At 47.2% G+C, this 21554-nt stretch overlaps 1 protein-coding gene across 1 annotated transcript in view; it reads left to right on the top strand.

Moving 5' to 3' along the window:
* The first annotated feature begins 2992 nt into the window (after positions 1-2992).
* The window catches only part of Bfsp1 (beaded filament structural protein 1), a 34493-nt gene continuing 15931 nt past the window's right edge, over positions 2993-21554 (top strand). Inside the window, 4 exon segments of the mRNA NM_031555.1 lie at positions 2993-3360; positions 8234-8294; positions 16820-16915; positions 19882-19974. Of these exon segments, the coding sequence (NP_113743.1) occupies positions 3005-3360; positions 8234-8294; positions 16820-16915; positions 19882-19974 (606 nt within the window). The 5' untranslated portion in view covers positions 2993-3004.

Genomic DNA, 21554 nt, shown 5'->3' with positions numbered 1-21554 from the left:
TAGACCCAAGCAATTCATTCATGATTGCTTTATCACATACGTGTACATAGATGATGATGATGATGGTGATGATGAAGCTCTGTTCCTTCTGTCTGCTTACCAGCGTGCAGTCTTTGGGTTGTTGGTGTGTAGAACCAGCTCTCGTCCCTTCAGTGAACTTAGAAGTGCACTTGGAGTTTAATGGGACCAAGTAATTTGCTTTGGCCCCATTCAGTGCTATCGTCTGGAATGTTCAAAGCCAGCCATTCTTTCTCTAAGATGAGCATCAGTACTCTAAAAACAGTAGGCTACTTCATTAAGTACACAGGGCAAAGGTCATAGCTAACTTCAGACAGATGCGTCTCAGGAGAACTAAGCAGACCTTTGTCGTTTATGCCCCTAACACTGGGATATTGTCATCACGGCATAAAACAGCTTACATGCCAATGTACACTATTGTTCTAGTCTGCTGACTAAAAGCAACTCGGGAGGAAGATTGCAGTTCGTAACGTGTCTTACTTCTTGCCGGGAGGGACATCACCTTTCTCAATTATTAATCGAGTAGATGGATACATCACCACATCTGGCTTCTTAGTAGACCATCTGAGAAAAACAATGCTTTCTTTCTCCTTCGGTATATTTCTGGGACATTATTTCTTTTCCAATGGGATTATTCTGTGGGATAGACGAAATTGGTATTGATTCTTTAGTGTGCTGGGATAATACACCCAAATCCTTGTCGTGGTCGAGTGAGTCACTCCACCCCACTTCATCCATCTGTACGTATGTATGCCCTCCTATGTGTGCACATACGAGGGCCAGAGCTCAACTCCAGGTGTCTTCCTCTCTTACCCTATTCCTCTTTGAGGCAGGGTCTCACATTGAACTTACGGTTCATTCACTGGTTCAGTAAGCTGGCTAGCTGGAGATCCTAGATCTGTTTGTTTGTACCCCAGCTCCACTCCAGCATTGAGGTTACATAGACTTGTGACACCAAATTCTCCTTCTACACGGGTTGGGGGGGTGGGACTTCAGGTGCTCGGGCTTAGCAGTGAGCACTTTATTTACTGAGTCATCTCCCCAGACTCCCATGTAACTTCCCAGGCCTGTGACCCTGTAATTTGACTGAGCCACAGGATGTGAGTGGACTTGCTGCAGAGGGAAACCTGGATGAACCTGTTTGGCAGGGCTTCTGACATTGCTAATTCAGAAGGACAAGAGCTATGGCGCTGTCTCAGCTGATCAAAGACTTGCAGCTAGAAGAACCATTCAGCCAGGCTGGGGACCCAGAGAGCAGTGATAAATACTTGTCATTGCTTGACACTTAGTTTGGGGGTGATTTGTTCTGTAGCAACAACTGATTAACACATGATGTCAAAGGCCATGGGTGATTTATCGTACCCGTTACATGTGGGTTTTGCTCTCTGGGAGGCTGGAAATCAATTCACCATGCTACCAGCAGTGTGTGGGAAACCTTCAACAACGCTCACATGGCCTCCTCCACTTAGTCATGAAAACCTAAATGTCTTAGGAGAGGAAGGGAGGAGGGAAAGGAGAGAGAGAGAGAGAGAGAGAGAGAGAGAGAGAGAGAGAGAGAAACTGACCATACCACCACACATACAGATTGTATATTGCTTTGTTCCAAACTGAATCCTTTATTATACAGGCTTCTTGGAGTGATAATAAACTAAACAAAGATCTCTATTTTTAATAAAACTTTAAATTTGTAGCATGAGCAACATGTGCATGTGCAATCCATATGGTTGGTCATATAAGGTATTCCTAATCCTTCATTGAGAAGAGACCAGTCCTTTTGATAATGGGTTTTAAAAATTGTGTGTGATATACGTACACTACTAAGTGTGTAGTTATAGAAATGTGAACATGTGTGCACATATATGCTGTGGTCAGAGGAGAGCATTTAGTGTCTTCTCACTGCCTTCTGCCTCACTGTCTTGACAAAGGGTCTCTCACTGAACTGAAGGCTTGCTATTTCTCCATCACTGTGTCTTCCTCTCCACTGCTGGAGTTATTGGCATGCTTAGACATGCCCAGCTTTTCGTGGGCGCTGAGGATTTGAACTCAGGTCCTCGTGATTTTATGGCCGGCATGCTTACCTGCTGAGTTACCTCCCCAGCCCTTGGTAATGATAAATACTTTAATATGACAAATATTTATATCTAGGAATATTCTCATCAAATAGTTCACTATTTTCAACATTAATTTACTTTTGAGTTTTTCAAAGCCTCTCACATTGATTGTATGTATGTATGTATGTATGTATGTATGTATGTATGTATGTCAAAGCTTGTTTTCAACTCTAACTGCTATTTCCATAATAAAAGTTAAAATGGGGCATAACGAGAACATTTACGTGAGAACTGGATACCCTGTAAAGATTTCTGTTAGGTTCAAAGCACCTAACCACGTGTCTTTGGTGTAAGAGCCAGGGTGATGGCTCAGTTTCACCAGTCTTCCTAAGTCACTGTACATGTTATACACACAAACAATCTCAACACTTACACGATGGACCATTTTATCTGCATGCACAGTTAGGAAGCCCTACCCGTGACAGCCTCAGCAATATGTTATAATTGCAATGCCTTTAAAAACCCGAAATCAACAACAAACAAAACCGGTGTTAAGTTCCACAGTGAAAGCCAGAAGGGACAGGAGAAAGTGTCAGACCCTCTGTTGCAGGACTTTAGCAAGCTGGCCTTGGGTGGCCTACACAGCGCTCAGGAGAACCAGTCAAAAGAGCATCATGCGTCTCTTGTCCCCCTGACCCTCCACGCAGTCACACAGCAACAGGCCTCCACAATGGCGGAACAAAGAAGTCCTCCGCCTGATGCCCCTTCTGCCCGGGAGCTGTATGGACGGCTAATCCCGCACACAAAGCAGCCGTGGCTCCCCATTGTTGGGCGCCCGCCCCGAGAGCACGTCTGCTGACCCGCTCTGGAACGTCCCAGCGCGGCCCGCCGGGTTATTTAGCAGGCGCGGAGCAGGCCGCAGCCTTCCGGGAGCCATGTACCGCCGCAGCTACGTCTTCCAGGCCCGCCAGGAGCGCTACGAGCGCGCCCAGCCCGCGGGCCCTACCGCCCAACCCGGAGGAACCGCGCCCGGCCTGGCGGCGCTGCAGGCACTGGGCGAGCGCGTGGCCGCCCAGGTCCAGCGGGCCCGCGCGCTCCAGCAGCGCCACGCCGGCCTGAGGCGGCAGCTCGACGCCTTCCAGCGCCTGGGCGAGCAGCCCGGGCCCGAGGAGGCGCTTGCCCGCCACGTCGAGGCCAATCTGCAGCGCGCCCGGGACCTGGCAGCCGAGCACGCGCGGCTGGAGAGGCAGGAGGCCGAGGCGCAGCGCGCGCTCGACGAGTTCCGCAGCAAGTAAGAAGCGCGGCCAGGGAAACTGAGGCCCCGCGTGTGACCGGGGCTGGAGACGTGGGGCAAGTGCAGACTGTCTTAAAGACGCCCAACTTTAAGTTCGATAGCACTTTCCGGTTCCCGCTTCATTTACTTTTCCTGTTTTGGGGTGTTAGGTAGGACATGCAACACAATGTGCTGGTTCTAAATGAGCAGTTCGAGTTTTCCGGTGCTCAACTTGAGCCAACACTCAAATAAGCAAGGTGGTTTGCACCATCCCAGAGCTGCAGCGTCCCAGTTCCCACTGCGTCTCGGTTCTATAATTTCAGAATATGCGCTCTCACATGACGGAGCTCTTTGACTCCATATTTTTTTTCAGTTTAATTTTTATACAGGTATATATTGTACCTGTACATTCCTTTCTGGACCCCTTACTTTCCCTTTTCTCATCTCTCCTCCCTTCCACTTATCTCCCTTTTCCCCTATACAATTTCTTTTCTTTCAATATGTGTGTGTGCGTGCGCGCCTGTGTATGATTTTATATAACTATATACAATCTAGGAACTACAAGTGAGAGAAAACACATATTTGCTTTCCGAAACTTGCTTAATTGACTTTAATGTTAATCCCCAGTTGCATCCATTTTCCTGAGAACAACATAATTTTCTTCTTTATGACTGTAAAAATTCACACACACACACACACGCACACACACCCTCATCCATCTGTGTCTCACATTTTCTTTGTCCATTCCTCTGTTGTTGGATACCTCTGTTGGTTTCGTTACTTAGCTTTTGTGAAAAGAGAAAAGAGCTTCGGTAATCATTGGTGTAGTACCGTGGTTTTGAGAAATCCTAATGTCATACAACCTTCACAGCCAAATCCTACCGGATCGTTTACAGAGAGGCTGAGGCTCAGAAGGGATCTGGGGAAGATCACTCATGGAATGAATGCCTGTGCTGACGTGGCATCCAAATCCACACGTGACAAGTCTAATTGTCTTTGTGGTGGTGTGGGTGACATCTGGGAATTACATTTGAACCAGTGACTGTATGTATTTCAAAGCTTGTTTATCAAGTCCAACTGCTATTTCCATAATAGAAGTTAAAATGAAGCATTTTGAGGATATTTACTGGAGAGCTGGATAGTTTATTAAACCCATCAATCTTTCTGTTCCTGGTTTTGAGCCATGGGAACCAGTTTGCAAGAAGGGATCTGAGCCTCCCTCTCTCGTGGGAATAAAGCCTTGCAAGAGCCTGGCGGGGGTGAGGGGCAGGGCTTGACTAGAGGCTTGTCCTGGCTGTGCACTTTGCCCAAAACAGAGTCTTGGAAAATCCATCACTGGATTCCTGTGGAGTGCGGCTCAGGGATAGGCTGTCCTTTAGTTGAAGCTGGTGTGACAGCAGGACAGGGAAGTCACACAGCGGCAGTCTAGCCTTGCCTTTGTACTGTAGCTAAGCATGGCCTTAGGGTCCCCTCCCCTGCCCCCCAATCCAGACTGTGGCTGTTCTGGAACTCACTCTGTAGACCAGGCTAGCTTTGGACTCACGGAGATTTGCCCGCCTCTGCCTCTGGAGTGCTGGGATTAAAGGCTTGCACCACCCCTGCCCAGCATGACATTGGATTTTTGATCCTCCTGTCTCTACCTGCCTAGTGCTGGGATTACAGATGTGTTTGAAACTTGGTGTTGTGATCAAGTCTAGGGCTTTGTGCATTCTGGGCAAACTTTCTACCAACTGAGATGTACCCTTAGCTTCTCCCTCTGGAGTTTGTAGACTATGGAATGCCACACTAAACTGCTTATTCCATTTGCAAAGATGGATGGGTCAGTTGCCCTCCTTCTTTTGGTGGTGGTGGTAAAGTGCAACTAATGTGAAAATACCATCATAATAATTTGGCATGTACTGTCAGGTAGTGTTGAAAATGCTCACAGTATCATGCAGCTCAGATTCCCGAGGCACCCGATGGACTGCCAGGTTGTCCTGGGTCCCCAGATGGCTGTGATCGGTTGTGATTTGGATGAACATGACTCCCATGAGAACTCGCTGGGGAACAACTATGTTGAGATTTCCTGGTTGTTAAGGTTTGATCTTTTGACATGTATTGTAATGATAACTACTGACCCCCAAGGCCTGGTTGCTCCCAGGAATGAGAGGAAACCACATACACAGTATGACCTTGCTTCTTGATTTAAAACTACTGGTTAAATAAAGTTGCCGGCAGTCAATAGTTGGGCATTTGAAAAATTCAAGGTTGCGTGAGTCTTTTATCTGGGCATTGAATAAGCAAAGGTGGGGTAGAAGTCCCTGATTGAGTTGTATGGCTACTGTGGACCAGTTCCTCACACTCTGTGGTTGAATTAATACCTCATTGACTTATTTACTACCATTTCCCCAAGGAGAAGTTTTAATACTTTGTGTTAGTGGGATTCGAAAACCTTTATAAACACACACACACACACACACAAACACACACACACACACACACACACACTATTCCACACTTATCATCATTTATGGATACCTGGATAGACACTCAAACACACCACTCCACACTCATCCTCATTCATGGACACACACACACACACACACACACACACACACACACACACACACACACACACTCATACACACCACTCCACACTCATCCTCATTCATGGACACACACACACACACACTCATACACACCACTCCACACTCATCCTCATTCATGGACACACACACACACTCATACACACCACTCCACACTCATCACACACACACACACACTCATACACACCACTCCACACTCATCCTCATTCATGGACACACACATACACACACACACACACACTCACACTCTCACATACACACACAATATTAACTTACATGCCAAGTTTGTTTTTTCCTTCTCAAGGTGAATTGGTGTGTATCCAGAGGCAGGTGAGAGTCATTAGATAAGCGGAAATCAGGAGCCTCAAGGCCCACAGCCTGTTAGACGTGCTCTCCATCTGGAATATGGATAATTTCACAGTCACATTCTCAGTGCTTCAAAGACTAAGTAAAACAGCAAACAACCAGAGCTATAAAAACTAAGAAAAGCACCACAATACAATGATGAGTATAATCAATTATCCAAATTGCTGGAAACGAAACAATAATTTATATAAACAACTAGATAATGGAAAACAAAGTATGTTTTTTCTTTATGAACTCACTGATATGAATATGGGGATTCTTATCATTAATTTTATATAATGAAATCACTTTAATATATCTAGATGGATCTTTGTAGCGTGAAAATTACCCATGAGACTGTGCTGCCGTGCTCATCACCAAACATGTTAAGCTGCAGAGAGCCTTAGATGTTTCTAACAGGAAAAGGCCATGAGAAAATTAGATTTTTGTTAACAATGTTATTCTCAAAGATAATCACCTATTTACAAAACAAGTTCTGGCTCTATTAGAGCCACACAAAGAGGAATGACTGCAAATGACCTCTTGGTGTGAAATGTAAAACTAGTTGAGAGATGCTTAACATACAGCAAGGCGCTCAGCCCACTTGGAACGGGCATGCAGTATTGGTTGGGTTTGGTTGTCCTTCCAGCCCTTTTAAGTCTGGGAACACAGGGGTTACACACAGCACCTTCCATGGCTGTCAGTACTTGATTTTGACTCATGGGCTAAGATGAACAGGCCACAGGAAGTTGGGCGGTGTGGGTTGGGCTCCGTGTTAATTAGAATTGGTTTCTGCAGTGAGTAACAGAAGCACCAAAGTGACATGGGCCCACTCTGTGTCCATTAGGCTGGATAAAGGCCGAGATCAAGTGTTTGTAAGGATGGGTTGCACCAGGCCTCCCGATAGGAAGGTGAAGACTCGTTCCAAAAGCTAAACATGGTGTTACATGTGACACAGCACTTCTATTTCTCAGCATCCACTGGAAATACTGAAAGCTGGCTCTGTAAAAGGCTATCTGTGCACCCATGTTCATATAAGCACTATTCACAGTAGCTAAAATGCCTAAATACTGAGGTGTCAATGCCAGATGTATATCTAAGCATGTATGGTATATGCATGAAATAGACTATATGCATACATAGAATAGCATTCAACTTTAAAAAGGAAGGAAGGGGCAGCCCCGAGCCTCTGACAAAGGTCATCAGTCAGAGAAGTCCCGTAGCTTGGATAACGAATGCACATGCTAACTGCCCATGGTTCTAGCTTGCTTGACAACACACGTGGCACTGCCTGCCTGTCACCCTTCCTTACTCCCTGCTCAAGGCTCCTTGAGGTCCTCTCTCAAATCAGCTGCTTACTTGGCTTTGGAAAGATTCCAGCTAAAAGAAGTGGGAGAAAGACTCGGAGCCTCACGGTTGGGTAGTAACCACTTTAGCACTGAGCCATATCCCAGATCCCTAGCCCCTGCCCAAGGTTCTCATCCTTGCTCCTCATCCCTCCCCCAAAGGTGACAATGATGCCTTTCTTTGGTTGTGAGGATGGGTAATATAACACAGAGACATTGACATGTCGAGAATGTGAGTTAGCACATCAGTTGAGGAAATCTGTCGTTTGTGGCAGACTGAACAGGGCAGCCTTCCTGCCTCCATCCGTGTTTGGGCTCCAGTTTTGCCTCATCCTCAGAGTCTGGCTGGGAAGCAGCAGAGGTGCTCCAGGGTGGTAGACTTCTCTGTCGTTTCTATCTTCCCATTCTTGGCATTTCCTATGTGCCTGATGCTATGAAAATTATTAGGAAGCAGTGGGCAAGGAACTGCGGAATTAGCTGTTTCTTTAAGGTTAAAATTGCCTCCTTAAAGGAAAGGGCTTGGTGTTATCCGAGATTGAATTTCACACTGGTAATGTGATCTGTAACAGTGAAAGCCTAGAAGCTGCCTAACTTGCTTCTGTGTCCGATTTGCAGATACGAAAATGAGTGTGAATGTCAATTGGTGCTAAAGGAAATGCTGGAACGGCTGAACAAGGTGAGCAGACCACAGCCTTGGATTTAAGGAACTTCCTTACAGCTACTAACTTACGGTAGGAGCAGAGCAGTTGTTTCCCATAATCCACTTCCCTTTATTTTAGGATTTGTCTTGCTGCCTTTTCTTCTCTGACTTCTTAGTTTCCGTGAGTCTGTCTGTGTGAGGGAACTGACAAACGGAAGCACCTTACGATGCACTGTGCGTGGTTTCATGAGAGACACATAGACCACGAAGCTGATATGTTATGCTAGGAGTGTTAACCTGTTTTTGATAATATAATGAAATACCCAAGGATGGGAAACTTGTAACGAGGAGAGAGCTCTTTACCTCACAGTCTTGGAAGTCACTAGTACGAACACATGCCACTGGATCTGGAGAAGGGCGCCCCTGGCTCAGTTCAATTGTGGGAACATGTGGGGTGAGCTTGCGTGGCAAAATAGTAAGCCATAGTTGGGGTAGGGGATGTAAGGCCCTCCCACTATGCCCCACCCTTTGAAGGTCCTATTACCTCTCAGTACCTCTGCCCCAAAGACCAAGCTCCCAACACAGGGACTATAGTTCTAGGCTCTCCAAATACGATAGCATTACAGCAAACAGCCCAACCAGACAGTGCTTATTGTGTAAATTGGTACCTCTATTCTCTTGGCTAATAGTTTCGAGGTTGCTTTTCCGAAGCAAAGAACTCAAGGAAGAGAGGGAGAAACGTCCCTTTCCCTTGAAACTCACTTTTTCTGAAGCACAAAAACAGCCACAGGGGAGGTGCCAGGGATTCTGGAACATTCCAGCAATGACTGTATGAAGTCGTGCCTAGGGAGGGCAGTTTCTTTTTTCCAATTGTGCATCATCAGCCGGATTGGGTTTTCTGCTGGACCTGGGCGAGTTCTGCTATGAGTAGCAGATTTCGTTGTGACAACAACAAAGCAACAACAACAGAAGGGTCGGACAGACATAGGCATGGCTGATAGCTCCAAGAGCCATTTTTTCTGGTCATGCAGAAGCTCACGCATTGGGGTGGAAGGAGTCATGGGGTGCTGTTGAGGGCGCATGGGCTGCCAGTGCTCTAACTCTCCCATGCTCTTATCATCCTTCCTGCTGATAAGGCACCGAACTTACCCCGTTTTTCTGTTTTGTCAACGTGACACAGACTAGAGTCATCTGAGAGGAGGGAATGTCAGTTGAGGAAATGTCCACACCAGATTGCCTGTAGGCAAGTCTGTAGGGCATTTCTTGATGCATGATCGACACAAGAACCCCCTGGACTGGTGGTCCTGGATGGTATAAGAAAGCAGGCTGAGCAAGGCACGAGGAACAAACTAGTAAGCAGCACCCTTCCATGGCCTCTGCTTCAGTTCCGGCCTCCAAGTTCCTGCTTTGAATTCTTGCCCTGACTTTATTCAGTGACAGAGTGTGACCTGAGAGGTGTACTTCCATAAGTCCTTTCCTCTCCAGGCTGCCTGGTCACGGTGTTATCACAGCAGTACAAGTCCTAACTTAGACAAAACCCTTCCCTCCTGAGCGCAGATTAGCCTTGCAATTCTCCCCGTATATCCAGCAGTCACTTTAGACAGTAGGGGTTACTCAGGATGTTTGCCACTTCCTAGCTTTGTCTGACCTCTGTTGTCAAAGTAGAAGTAAAAAACAGAACTAAACATTTGGGAAGCCCAATTTCATTTTTATCAACATGACCTACCTCTGGTGCCCATTCTCTGTGTGAGCAGCTAAAGTGTTACTCAAACCACGACCGTGGAAGAGGGGTGCCATGGACGATTAATGAGAGGCCATCGGTTATCGTTCGGGACTGACTCAGGCTGAAGAAAGGGCATATAAGCATGCTAGATGCAACAGAAACATGACGCTAAAGATACGCTTCAGCAGGGCTGCAAGGACAAAGACTCTGGGTTGGTGGGGATGAGTGTGTGGGTGTGGGGAGTGATGCCTGTTGTACTAGAGCTGGTAGTTCCTTTATGACCACCCAGTAGCGCCCAGCCATTTTAACATCTTTAACCTGTCCCATTTTTGATTATGGATACAGTCCAAAGTTGCAAGAGGAGGGCCCATCATCTTCTTCACAGGCCAAGGTTTTCACGGACACAGATACCCAGCACCTTTCACTGAGGTAGGGATTCAGGCTTTCCAGAGTACCCTCCCGGTGCCATCACAAGGGTGTCCTTCTCTTTCCCCTTGGTGGAAAGTGAGTGACTGTAGCTTTTAAAACCTTTTGTCTTTTCTCTCGTATCACAAAGGAAACTCATATTCTCAGCAGAAAAAAAAAAAAACAAAACAATATAGAAACTGATCACTAAGGAAAAGATATCCTACCATTTCCCCACCCAGAGAAACAGCCACGTGACCTTCATGCATATTGTGATGTAGAGTTTGGGCATTTGAACTGTCAGCCCTGCAAGAGTTAACCTCATGATATTGACACTGAGAGTGTAGGTGACGGCTAACATAGGGAGTTGGTGTGGTTGTCGCCTGGGCTAGGGTAAGACCCTCTTGCCAACGAGTGAGCTGTGCTGTCCAAGAGGAGGGGAGCGTGTTAGTAGGCCTGACTGCTGAGCAGCCATGAAGCTGGGGGTGACTTCCCTTACCTCTCCGAGTTTCACATTCCAAGACTGTGAAATGGGAATAATTGCAGTTCCCACCACTGCGGCGGTGGTAGAAGGTCTCCATGTCTGCTGAGGATGAGATGACTGATCAATATGCACGAGTCGCCTGCCACGCGGCACTCGCGGTCTTCGTCTGCGGTGGTGAGCAGGACATTTGATGCGACAGATGGCAGCTTGCGTTCCCCCTAACTGTGATGTGCATGACCTGCGCAGATTTCTAGCTGCTCCGTGGAGGAGTACAGCTTTTCGCGGTTGTGAATTACTTTTTGGCTTTAGATTTATGTGTTTCGTTTTATGTGTGTGGGCGTTTTGTTCTCACGTGTGTCTACGCGCCATGTCTGTGGCCTGATGCTTGAAGAGGTTAAAAGAGGGAGTTGGAGTTAGTGAACGGGAGTTATGGATAGTAAGGAGTTGCTTTGTGGGTGCTGGGCACTGAACTCAGGTCCTTGGAAAGAGCAACAAGTGTTCTTAACTGTCCAGCCATCTCCCTAGCCCCAGTTTTAATTTTTTTCTAAAAAGGTTTTATTTATGTGTATATGTGTGTGGCTGTGAGAATATGCCACGTGTCTGCTGGTGCCTGTGGAGGTCAGAAGAGGACATCCGATTCCCTGGAGATGGAGGTAGAGGTGGTTATGAACCACCTGGCCTTCCCTTGAAAGAATTATGAATCACTCAACATGGGTGATGGGAACTGAACGTGGTCCCTCTAGAAGGGCAGCAAGTCCTTCTTAACTATTTAGCCATCTCTCCAGCCTCCTGAGTCATGGATTTTTATGGTTGCTTTTTATTTAAAAAGTTCATTTCAAATAAGCCTAAGGGAAAAACTGAGTCACTGTAAAGAAAACCCGGAGTGAACAGTTACTGCACTTGGGTTAAGTGAGGTCATGTAAACAATGGATTGGGAAGGTCCTTAGATGAGCTTGTGGGAGTCCAAGATCAGCCTCTGGTTATTGATGGGGCATATGTTACTCCTAGAAACAAATCAGCCCAGTGCCTTCTTCCTCCAGTGAAGGAACTCCCCATAAGCTTAAGTGGCTTCGGAACTCTCCATCCCAGGCACAGCAGGCAGAGACTGAATGTTTTGACTTCATGGATCATTCTCTACTTCCTAAAGACTGTCAGAGACACAGTCCCTCAGAAACCAGACACAAAGTCAAGTGCTGCAGGTTAAAGGTGGTCTTTAGTTCTTGACAGTGATCCTTATCCTGGGACACATGACCGGTTAGCACATGTCCGAGGCACTGGAGGCTCGCTGCGCCTCTTGCTCTGGGATCGTGACTCAGTCAGCCCAGAAGCACTGGGCGTGCACACCTTAGGAAGTGAACCTTAGTCATTGAGGATCAGCAGTGCGTGGATAAGTTCCCCAGTTGTCCCTCCCTCAGAGGAGAGCGTTCCACAAGTCTCCAGGGTTTCTAGAAGGATCGAGCCATGTTCATAATGGTGATGTGTCTGCCCGGTTTGTTCTCTCTCTGTGGATGTCATCAGCTGAGAAGGAGGTTGGAAGAGTGAAATTCTTACCCTGTTGACTAGAAAAATGGTTAAATTTTTTATTTACATTTGTTGTTGTTGTTGTTGGTGTGTGTGTGTGTGTGTGTGTGTGTGTGTGTGTGTGTGTGTATGGTCACATGTGCCATTGCATGTGGTCAGAGGACACTTTCAGTGGTCTGTTCTCTCTTTCTACCACATGGAGCTGAGCTCCTGTCATCAGCCTTGGCAGCAAGCATCTTAACTGCTCAACCATCTTGCCAGGCTTGGATCAGAGATTTTGCTCAACAGGTCTGGAGATGTTTGCTTAGTCAAACTGACTCTTTGCCTCTCCAGTTAGTCTCAGGGCTATTTCCTGGAATGTCACTTGCCCGAGGATGTCACCCTTGGGTGTGACTATGGGAAGACGTTGATTTGGTCTTTGGTTCTTTGTCCACACACCTGTCACGTGTCCACACTGCTCATGTAATTTGGACTTCCAGACCAAAACGTTTTGGCTCTCGGCACCTACATTAGAGCAAGCTGCTCTTTGTTACCCACTTTGAAGGGAAAGAAAACCCTCAACCTATAACACTTAAAACAGTATGGCCAGAGTTAGTCACATGCTCAGCCTTTCGATGGAGCAAGAACCGCAGATGGCTTTTAAATAAACATTCAGGCTTGTACAACCTCTATAATTTATTGCCACATATGTGTACGTAGAAGATTACTGGCTACCATTAACTCCCGAGTTTGCTAATCAGTGAGAGGGCTCTAGGGAGTGAACTTTGAAGCCTTACTCTCCCTCTTTTCTTTAAAATGAACAATTTAAGTGGATGTAGCTTCTAGGTACACGTGTTTACCTAAAAACAATGGAAAACATAAAAGGCTGGCTCACGGTGCTGTGGGAAAGAGCAGGCAGGAAGCACTGAGGTCCAGGGCAGAAAAGATGGAAACCGGATCGACCACCTTCAGGGCTATCAGCTTCTTCACATGCATGGATTCCTCACCCAGGGGGTGGGGGTGGGAGTGGGCGGGGCTGGGAAGGGAGCATCGAGGAGGAGGCTGGAGTGTGGAGAGGTTTGCAGGGAAAGGAAGGTGAGGAAGGCAGAGGAAGAGCAGGGACAGCAGAAATGAGGCCCAGGAGAGGAGTCTCCGCTCACCCAGAGCCTCCTCCAGACAGACGGGAAGAGCAACCTGTAGTATTTCTGGGAAGATTCTTTTGATGTCCAGGGTTGAAGGAAAAGTGTTTTTAAATTAAATCCTGGCTTGCCCCTGGCTTTAATGAACGTGGTTCTCCATTCCTTAGCAGCTCCGTTTTGAAATTGTCAAGGATGATTGTCAAGGGTGCCTTGCACCTTACTTGTCTCTCTGGTTCCTTTCTCAAAGATGTCTTGGTAGTAAAGCGCTTTCATGGTATGTGGGCATGTGCAAAACCCTGGCTTCCATCCGCAGCTCAGTTGGGTGGGGCTGTAAATGCCCTGGACCATGTGGAACCTCAGTGTCTGTCTTCGGCACCTGGAAGGGGTGTTGGAATCTTCAAGAGCGTTTGCGTTTATAGCTAGCTCTCCGGTGGCGCGATCTGTTTTGTGAACCGTCTACCCTGTTCACACACCATCGGGGTTGGATTATTTTCTTAAATTAGACAGATGACGCAGGCAGTCAATTCTGAAAAAATCTAGGCGCTTCTGTTGCTGCAGCATTTGGAAATTCAGCTGACAGCATCTCAGGCATAATGAAAACACAAGCGTCTACACATTTCTGTGCTCTGGCACAAATAAAAGAACACGCTTCCAAAATAAATTCTCATCATATCAGCAACTGCACAGTCCCGGAGTGCTGGATCACCTCTGGGATTTTCCGGGCAGTTTAGTACATGATTGTCTTCCAAGCAAGACATGTGCTTACAGAAGCATCTGATTATCCTATTTTAAAGACAAGTATTACATTTTTATTATCATCACAGGTGGCTTTGAAATATTGCTTTGTTGGAGCCAATGCTGGTCCTGGCATAATCCCCAGGGGGGTTGTGGAGGGGTGTCAGGGGGAGGTGTGGAGGGGTGTCAGGGGGAGGTGTGGAGGGGTGGTAGGGGGAGGTGTGGAGGGGTGTCAGGGGGAGGTGTGGAGGGGTGTCAGGGGGAGGTGTGGAGGGGTGGTAGGGGGAGGTGTGGAGGGGTGGTAGGGGGAGGTGTGGAGGGGTGGCAGGGGGAGGTGTGGAGGGATGGTAGGTATCTGGTAGGATTGGTTCTCCATTCTGCATCCCAGAAAAGCCCATGGCAGAGTCCAAGTCCTACCATCTGTTGGTTTCCGTTAATGAATGGAGGGACCCACTGATCCTGAAATGTCCTTGCTAGAGCCACAAGGTCCATGGGTTTGGTTGAAGGGCACTGGAACTTCTGGACAGATGGGCTGTCTGTGTTCTGATGATCTTCAGGGAGATGACCCAGGGATCTACAGGGTCTCTTCCATCTATAGGATTCTGAGTGTTTGATCTCTCAGCAATAATGTAAGGGACAGGGGTGCTTGGAATTTGACTTCTAATTCTCCAGTAATTGTGGGTCAATTATAGGTTCATTTTTGGGGAAAAAAAAAAGGAGCATCAGTAAGACTTACCTAACCCTATAGGCTTAAAAGGGACAGAGGGAAAGTAGAAAACATCCAAGAAGTTGGCTCTGTGTCCTTTTCTGACACTCCACATATGTCCCAGACAGTCCCAGCTCCAAGGGAGTGAGGCCCCACATCAGAATGCTATTCCCGAGGGAGGTGGGGGTACATTAAATGCTATTCCCAAGGGGGGTGGGGGTACATTAAATGCTATTCCCGAGGGAGGTGGGGGTTACATTCAGTCTTTATTCTGACACAGATCTTAAAAGCCCATGGGGCATGAGTAGACTCCCTGAAACTCTGGCTCTCCAGTGTCATAGGGGTAAGGACCACAGTGTCTGGGAAGCCCACTCGAGGCAGGTCCCACTATAGAGTAAGACTTTCTATGTCCTGGCTGCCAGCATCAGACAATCAGGGTCTTCCTACATCTATGGTCTTTTTTTTTTTTTCTTTTTTTTCGGAGCTGGGGACCGAACCCAGGGCCTTGCACTTGCTAGGCAAGCGCTCTACCACTGAGCTAAATCCCCAACCCCTTCTGTGGTCTTTTTATAAGAACAGTTAGAGAACTGAGTGGCATTCCAGAGAATATACTCCAAGAGCTTTGCTGGGCTAATAGTCAAAGTGGGAAGTGTCTCACCGAGTCCTGGAATCCACTTATCTTGGTTATTTTAATTCTCTCATTGGAGAGTAGTGTCTCTTAAATAGTTTGGCCACACCGCTATCTACTTTAATTAACGAAAAGCCATTATTAGCATTCATCACAAAAAGTTCTGAAGAGGTCAGTAAAAAACCACTTGGCAATGTCTGCGGTACTGGCAGGCGTGCCTAGGCAGTGCTGTCGTGGGGAGTGGGGATTCCTGACAAACCCATGATGTCACACCAAACATACTGAAGCATCTAAGTCAATTTCAGATGGGAGCAAAGCCTTTAAAATTATTGTTATTGTTATTGTTATTATTATTGTATGTGCATGTGAGTGTGTGTATGATGTGATGTGGGGGGTGGGGTGGGAGTACATGCTGTGTCGTGTGTGTGTGTGTGTGTGTGTGTGTGTGTGTGTGTGTGTACAACTTTGTGGAGTCACCTCTCTCCCTCCACCTTCATATAGGTTTGGATTTGAAACCCAATGGTCAGATACAGAACAAACATAGATGTATGTAAATCTAGAGGCTATTTGGTATGTGAATATATCTAAACTCTTGGCTTTTTCCTGATAAGGTTTCTGAAGCCTGACACTGTGGACATTTGGGCTCTAATATTCTTTGTTGTGTGAGTGTGGTGGGGTGTGGAGGACTGTGTGTTGTAGGGTACTTACAGCAGTCTTCCTGACCCTGCTTTCAAGTTCTGACAGTAACTGTACCTCTGGACATTGCCAAATATCCCCTTGAGTTCAAAGTCGCCCCATAATGAGAACTGTTGTTCTCAACCAGGTCTAATGACCACCAGCCTACTGCTTTATTTAGAACTCAGCATGTAGGGCTGGCATGATGGCGCAGTGGGGAAAAAGCACTTGCTGTACATGGCTGATGACCTGCTTAGGATCCCAACTCCTGAAAGTTGTCTTCTGACTTCCACACATGCAAGATGGCGCACGTGTACACACACACACACACACACACACACACACACACACACACACACACACACATACACACACACACACACACAGAGAGAGAGAGAGAGAGAGAGAGAGAGAGAGAGAGAGAGAATCCTAGACCCACAGACCCACTGAACAAGAATCTGGGTTAATATCATTAAGTCCCCACCTCGTGCCTGTATTTCTACACTGGTTCACTTTATACTTAAGTGCTCCTGTGACCTTGGCATGGCTTTTTCTGTTTGTTTCAGGAAGCTGATGAAGCCTTATTGCGTAACCTGCACCTTCAGTTGGAAGCCCAGTTTCTGCAGGCAGATATCAGTGTGGCCAAGGACAGGTACAAAAAGGTAACCAAGCAGCCACCACGTGCGGGAAGCCCTTTCTTCTCCAAACTCCAGGGTGCGTTTGGTTGAACAGGACACTTACTGCTAGAGTGAGCAAATTGTGACTACAAACCTTGAATGTGCACGAGCCAGGGACAGCACTTACCTAGCCAGGGCGCTTACCTAGCCAGAGGCTCACAGAGAGCATCAGTGGGCAATGCCAGGATTTATGCTGGGGATTGTGATGTTAGGTTTTAGTGTCTGTAATTTACAGAATTTAGTGTGGTAGTTTACAAAACGATTTAGGCAGCTGTATCTCTACTAAGCAGTCAACTGTTTTATCCAGAAAAATGTAGAGAAGGGAGAAAAATTGGGTGTGCCTGTGTGTGTTTAAGGTATTATGTTACAGTCCTTAGCTCTGCCTTGAGACAACAAGTTAACACCTTCTTAGGAGCCTCCTCTTTCTATTTACTTTTTATTTATTTTCATTAATTATTTTATTTATTTACATTCCAAATGTGTCCCCCCTCCCACCTTTGTCCCCCCTCCATGAGTTCTTTATCCCCCTTCCCTGGGGTATTATGCTACTACAGGATTAAGCACTTCCTTTCCCACTGGGGCCAGATAGGGCAGCCGTCTGCTACATATGTAGCGGGATGGGATGGGGTGGGGTGGATGGGTGGGGAGGGGGAGGGGCAGCCCATGTATGCTCTTTGGTTGGTGTATCAGTCTCTGGGAGCTCTGAGGGGTCCGGATTAGTTGATACTGTTGTTCTTCCTGTGGGGTTATCATCCTCTTCAACCAGGAGCCTCCTCTTTCAGAGTATCCTGACCTTTCTGCTCCCTTACATGCCAGTGTGATGCTGGAGGTTTGGCACACACTGGACAATCACATCCTAACACTGTGTAATTGTGAGTGTGCAGTCTGACTTCGCTAGGCTGTTTCCTATCTTCAGAATGTGAGTCGTATCCTCTTTGGTTTTGCTTTGGGTTAACCATGGGTTAACAGAAAGGGAAGACAGGGGTCTTAGGCTCTGGTCTTCTCTGACTGCCCATATGTGAATCTTAGGTCTGTTGTGCCTTGACTTATCAGCAGGAACCTGGAGACAGGAATGGGGAAAGCAGTGGTTCTCAGCCTTCCTTAATGCTGCAACCCTTCAATACCGTTCCTCCTGTCGTGGTGCCCCCCAACCACAACATTATTTATGTTGATCATCATAACTATAACTTTTGCTACTGTTATGAATAGTAATGTTTCCCCACAATCTTAGGTGACCTCTGTGAGAGGGTCATTTGACTCCAAAGCGGCCGTGACCCTCAGGTTGACAATCACTGGGATAAAGGAAATGAGGTTATTTACAGCTGAGATCAGAATTTGTACTCCCCCTCCCCCGTCTTCCTTGTTATTTTGTTTAAAAAAAAAAAAAGAGGAAACCGAAGCCAGGAAGTGTCCTCTGTAGAGTTAGCTGCAAGTCGCCAGGGCTGTGAGGACCCTATTCCTGGGGTGAATGGGGAGTGTCTTATTTGTCCCATGGGCCTCCATCTTTTCTCACCCAGGCTAGGATTTCTTGGTGAAGCTTTCATTTGGTGGTGTCCTTTTTTGGGGACCTTGTTTCATTGATATAGTGTCTGTGCTTCTTTGCCCAGGAGTTTATTGTAGCAGAGGAGAGCTGCTGCCTCGTTGGAAATATCGGGGAGCTTCCATACCCCTGAGCAGCCTTGTTCTGCGGCTGATGGGAGTCTGTATGTAAACTCCCTGGGCTCCTCTTGTCAGGGCAGCAGGACTTGGGGGAGATCCTCAGCAGTCTGACCTCCATGCCCACGGGAATGCAATAGATGGCACGCCCTGCTTGGCCAGTGTCCTTTCCGTGCCTCTTCCCTGTCCTGTTAGTCACATGGTCCTGAGCAATTGCCCACCTCAGCTGTCCACACCCAGATCTTTCTCTGGGGAACTGCTTCTAGGGAAACTCAGACTAAGACAGCTTGGTAATTTAGAGACAGTCTGGAGCTAGCCCTGTGTTCCCTCTCACCCTCCTCACCTCCCTGCGTGTGCCTGCACTCTGGACTGTAGTACTCTCTCCCTGGCAATCTCCCCAGCCTCTCACCAGGCCCTGGCCTGTTTCCTCCTCCACACCTAACAGCTTCCTTATATTTATCTTATCGGATCCTGAGAGCAGTGCCTGGAGCCAGCCTAAAGTAGGCATTTAGAACAATGGTGTGAAGCTTCTATTCATTATCTGATGGGACCCAGCCTGATGAGGAAGGGCTGAAGTCAGTTCTTGTGAACAGAGACCCAAGTTCCACAGTTACATTAATGGAGGACTATGGGAATAATGTGAGAGAGGGGAGCATTGGTCTCACCCGAAGGCCAGAGGTTGGTCTTTTTCACTCATGGGCTGGGACCCTCATAATTTCCTGGACAACTTGACCAATGATTGATTGGTCAAGGCTGTTTTTTGCAGAGGGTTGTGTTAGCAGTCATTGCTCAGAGCTGGGAAAGGTGCATTGTCTGGTAAAGGTCACCAGGCATTCCTGTAGATGGCTAGCCCTGTCTCATAAATGACTTCCAATAAGTCATTTAGTGTAGGCGTGGCTGGCTGAAGTTGCCTTCCCGCAGAAACACTGCCCTGTGCTGACGCAGTCCTCTGTAGCTTCCAGGCCTTGTTTGGTCCCCTTTCTTCTCAGGCACCTGTCATCCAGGGCTCTGTGAGGGCAGTGGCAGTGTGTGAAGGTACCTGAAGGGAAATGACAAAACAAACTGAGCCCCAGTTTGTCCTTCTGCCCCGCTGCTTCCTGCAGATGTGGAATGCCCACTGCAAGAAGCCATCAGTGGCAGCTGCAGTGTATCCCTCTGTCCTTACGAGCGAGCGTGGTCACAGCTGTGGGACAGTATGTGCAGGCACTCCTTCCTGGGCTTGCACAAGGTGGGGCATGGGGAGGGAGAGCCCGGCAGCTCAACTTCTAATGAAAATGCTTTTCCCTCTGCAACAGAATCTTCTGGAAATTCAGACCTACATCACCATCCTGCAGCAGATCATACAGACTGCTCCTCAAGTGTCCCTGGTCACGGGTGGGATGAGGGAGGTAGGTATTGGAGCTACGGTGGCAGGCTATCCAATCCTGGCGGAAGCCGGAGTCTGAGTCTTAACTCACATTCTTGTGGAGGGGTTGGCCTTCGGAGAGGTCCAGGGATAAGCACTGGGTCTGACTGCTAGAACTACCTCAGGTTAACCTCTAAGTGCTGTTCAAGGGTGAGGTTTGTTCTTTGTTCAAACCGTAAATGCTGATAGATTTCAGAGGACATAAACATGTCCCTTGAGATTACCTTAGGTATTTTTTTTTCTAGGAGACATGGTCTGTTCTTACTTGCATACTTCCTAAGTGACTGCCAAGCTGGTTCTCAAAATAGTTTGCTGTATTGGCCTCTTTCCTATTGCCGGTGATGCAGTAATAGCATGGGCTCTACAGAGGATCGTGTTGGCTTACAGTTCTGGAGATTCAGGGTCAAGGGCTTCATCTAGGTACAATGTTCCTGCTAGTAATGTCTTATAGAACACTACATGGCAACAAGTTGTGTGTGTGTGTGTGTGTGTGTGTGTGTGTGTGTCCATGTTTGTGTCCTTTGATTTTTCTCTTCTCATGAAGCTAGCAGGATTCATCCAGGGAACTGGACCCTGAAGACCTTCTCCAACCCTAATTACTTTCTAATGGCCTCTCTATAGTCTTGACTACCTGCTCCTCTTTTTCCTTTTGAGTCAGTTTTGCTCTGTAACCCAGGCTGGCCTGGAGATTTAATCATCCTGCCTTGGGCTCCCAAGTGTTGGGATTATAGCTGTTGCTTCCATATTCCCAGTGTTTCACACAAAGGGACTCAGCAGGAATGCTCAGAGGCCACAAACCATGCTTCTGCTCTACCCAGCCGTGGTTGGAGTCCCTCTAGTTCTGAATGAGCTCCTGCTTTACACTCCTGACAGAGCTTGCTGTCCCAGCCTTCATTTTGGTTCTTGTTTTGTTTCTCTGCTAGGTATGCAGTGAGTCTGGTTGGGGTTGAATTTGCATCCTCCAGTAACTAATGACGTTAGGTATCATTGTTGAGTTTATCTACTGTTAATGGATCTTCTGTGTTAATGTGTCTGTTCACCTCTTTTGCCCATTTGTTTTTTTTTTTTTTTTTGGTTATTTTTTTCGGAGCTGGGGACCGAACCCAGGGCCTTGCGCTTCCTAGGCAAGCGCTCTACCACTGAGCTAAATCCCCAACCCCTGCCCATTTCTTAAAGAAGGGATGTAGCTAAGCCATAATACAGTGCATAGACTGAATAATTTATAAAGTACAAAAATTAGTTTCACACAGGGGAAGTTGAAGATCAAAGCACCAGCGTCTTCTGGTTTGGGGCTGTCTTGGGCTGCCTTTCTTGGTGGAAGGTGGGAAGGAAAAAAATTGGGCAAGTTCCTGGTCCTCACACGTCAGAACAGAAAGGCCTCCCATGAGCTTCTTCATAGAGGCACCTAATCCATTCCTGAGAACAGAGAACCTTCAACTAGGCCCCATTCTCAACTCTGCTTTGTTGGGAATTCATCTGGGAGACACCCAAACAGCAGCAGACTGTTTGCTTTCTTATTTTCTTCAGCATTTTGGTCATGAAATTGAAACTTCAAGGCACTTA

This window comes from Rattus norvegicus, chromosome 3, assembly GCF_021556685.1.
Source record: "Rattus norvegicus strain SHRSP/BbbUtx chromosome 3, alternate assembly SHRSP_T2T, whole genome shotgun sequence".
NCBI lineage: Eukaryota > Metazoa > Chordata > Mammalia > Rodentia > Muridae > Rattus > Rattus norvegicus.
Note: the sequence above shows the minus strand (reverse complement) of the source record. Positions and strands in the feature narration are given on the sequence as shown.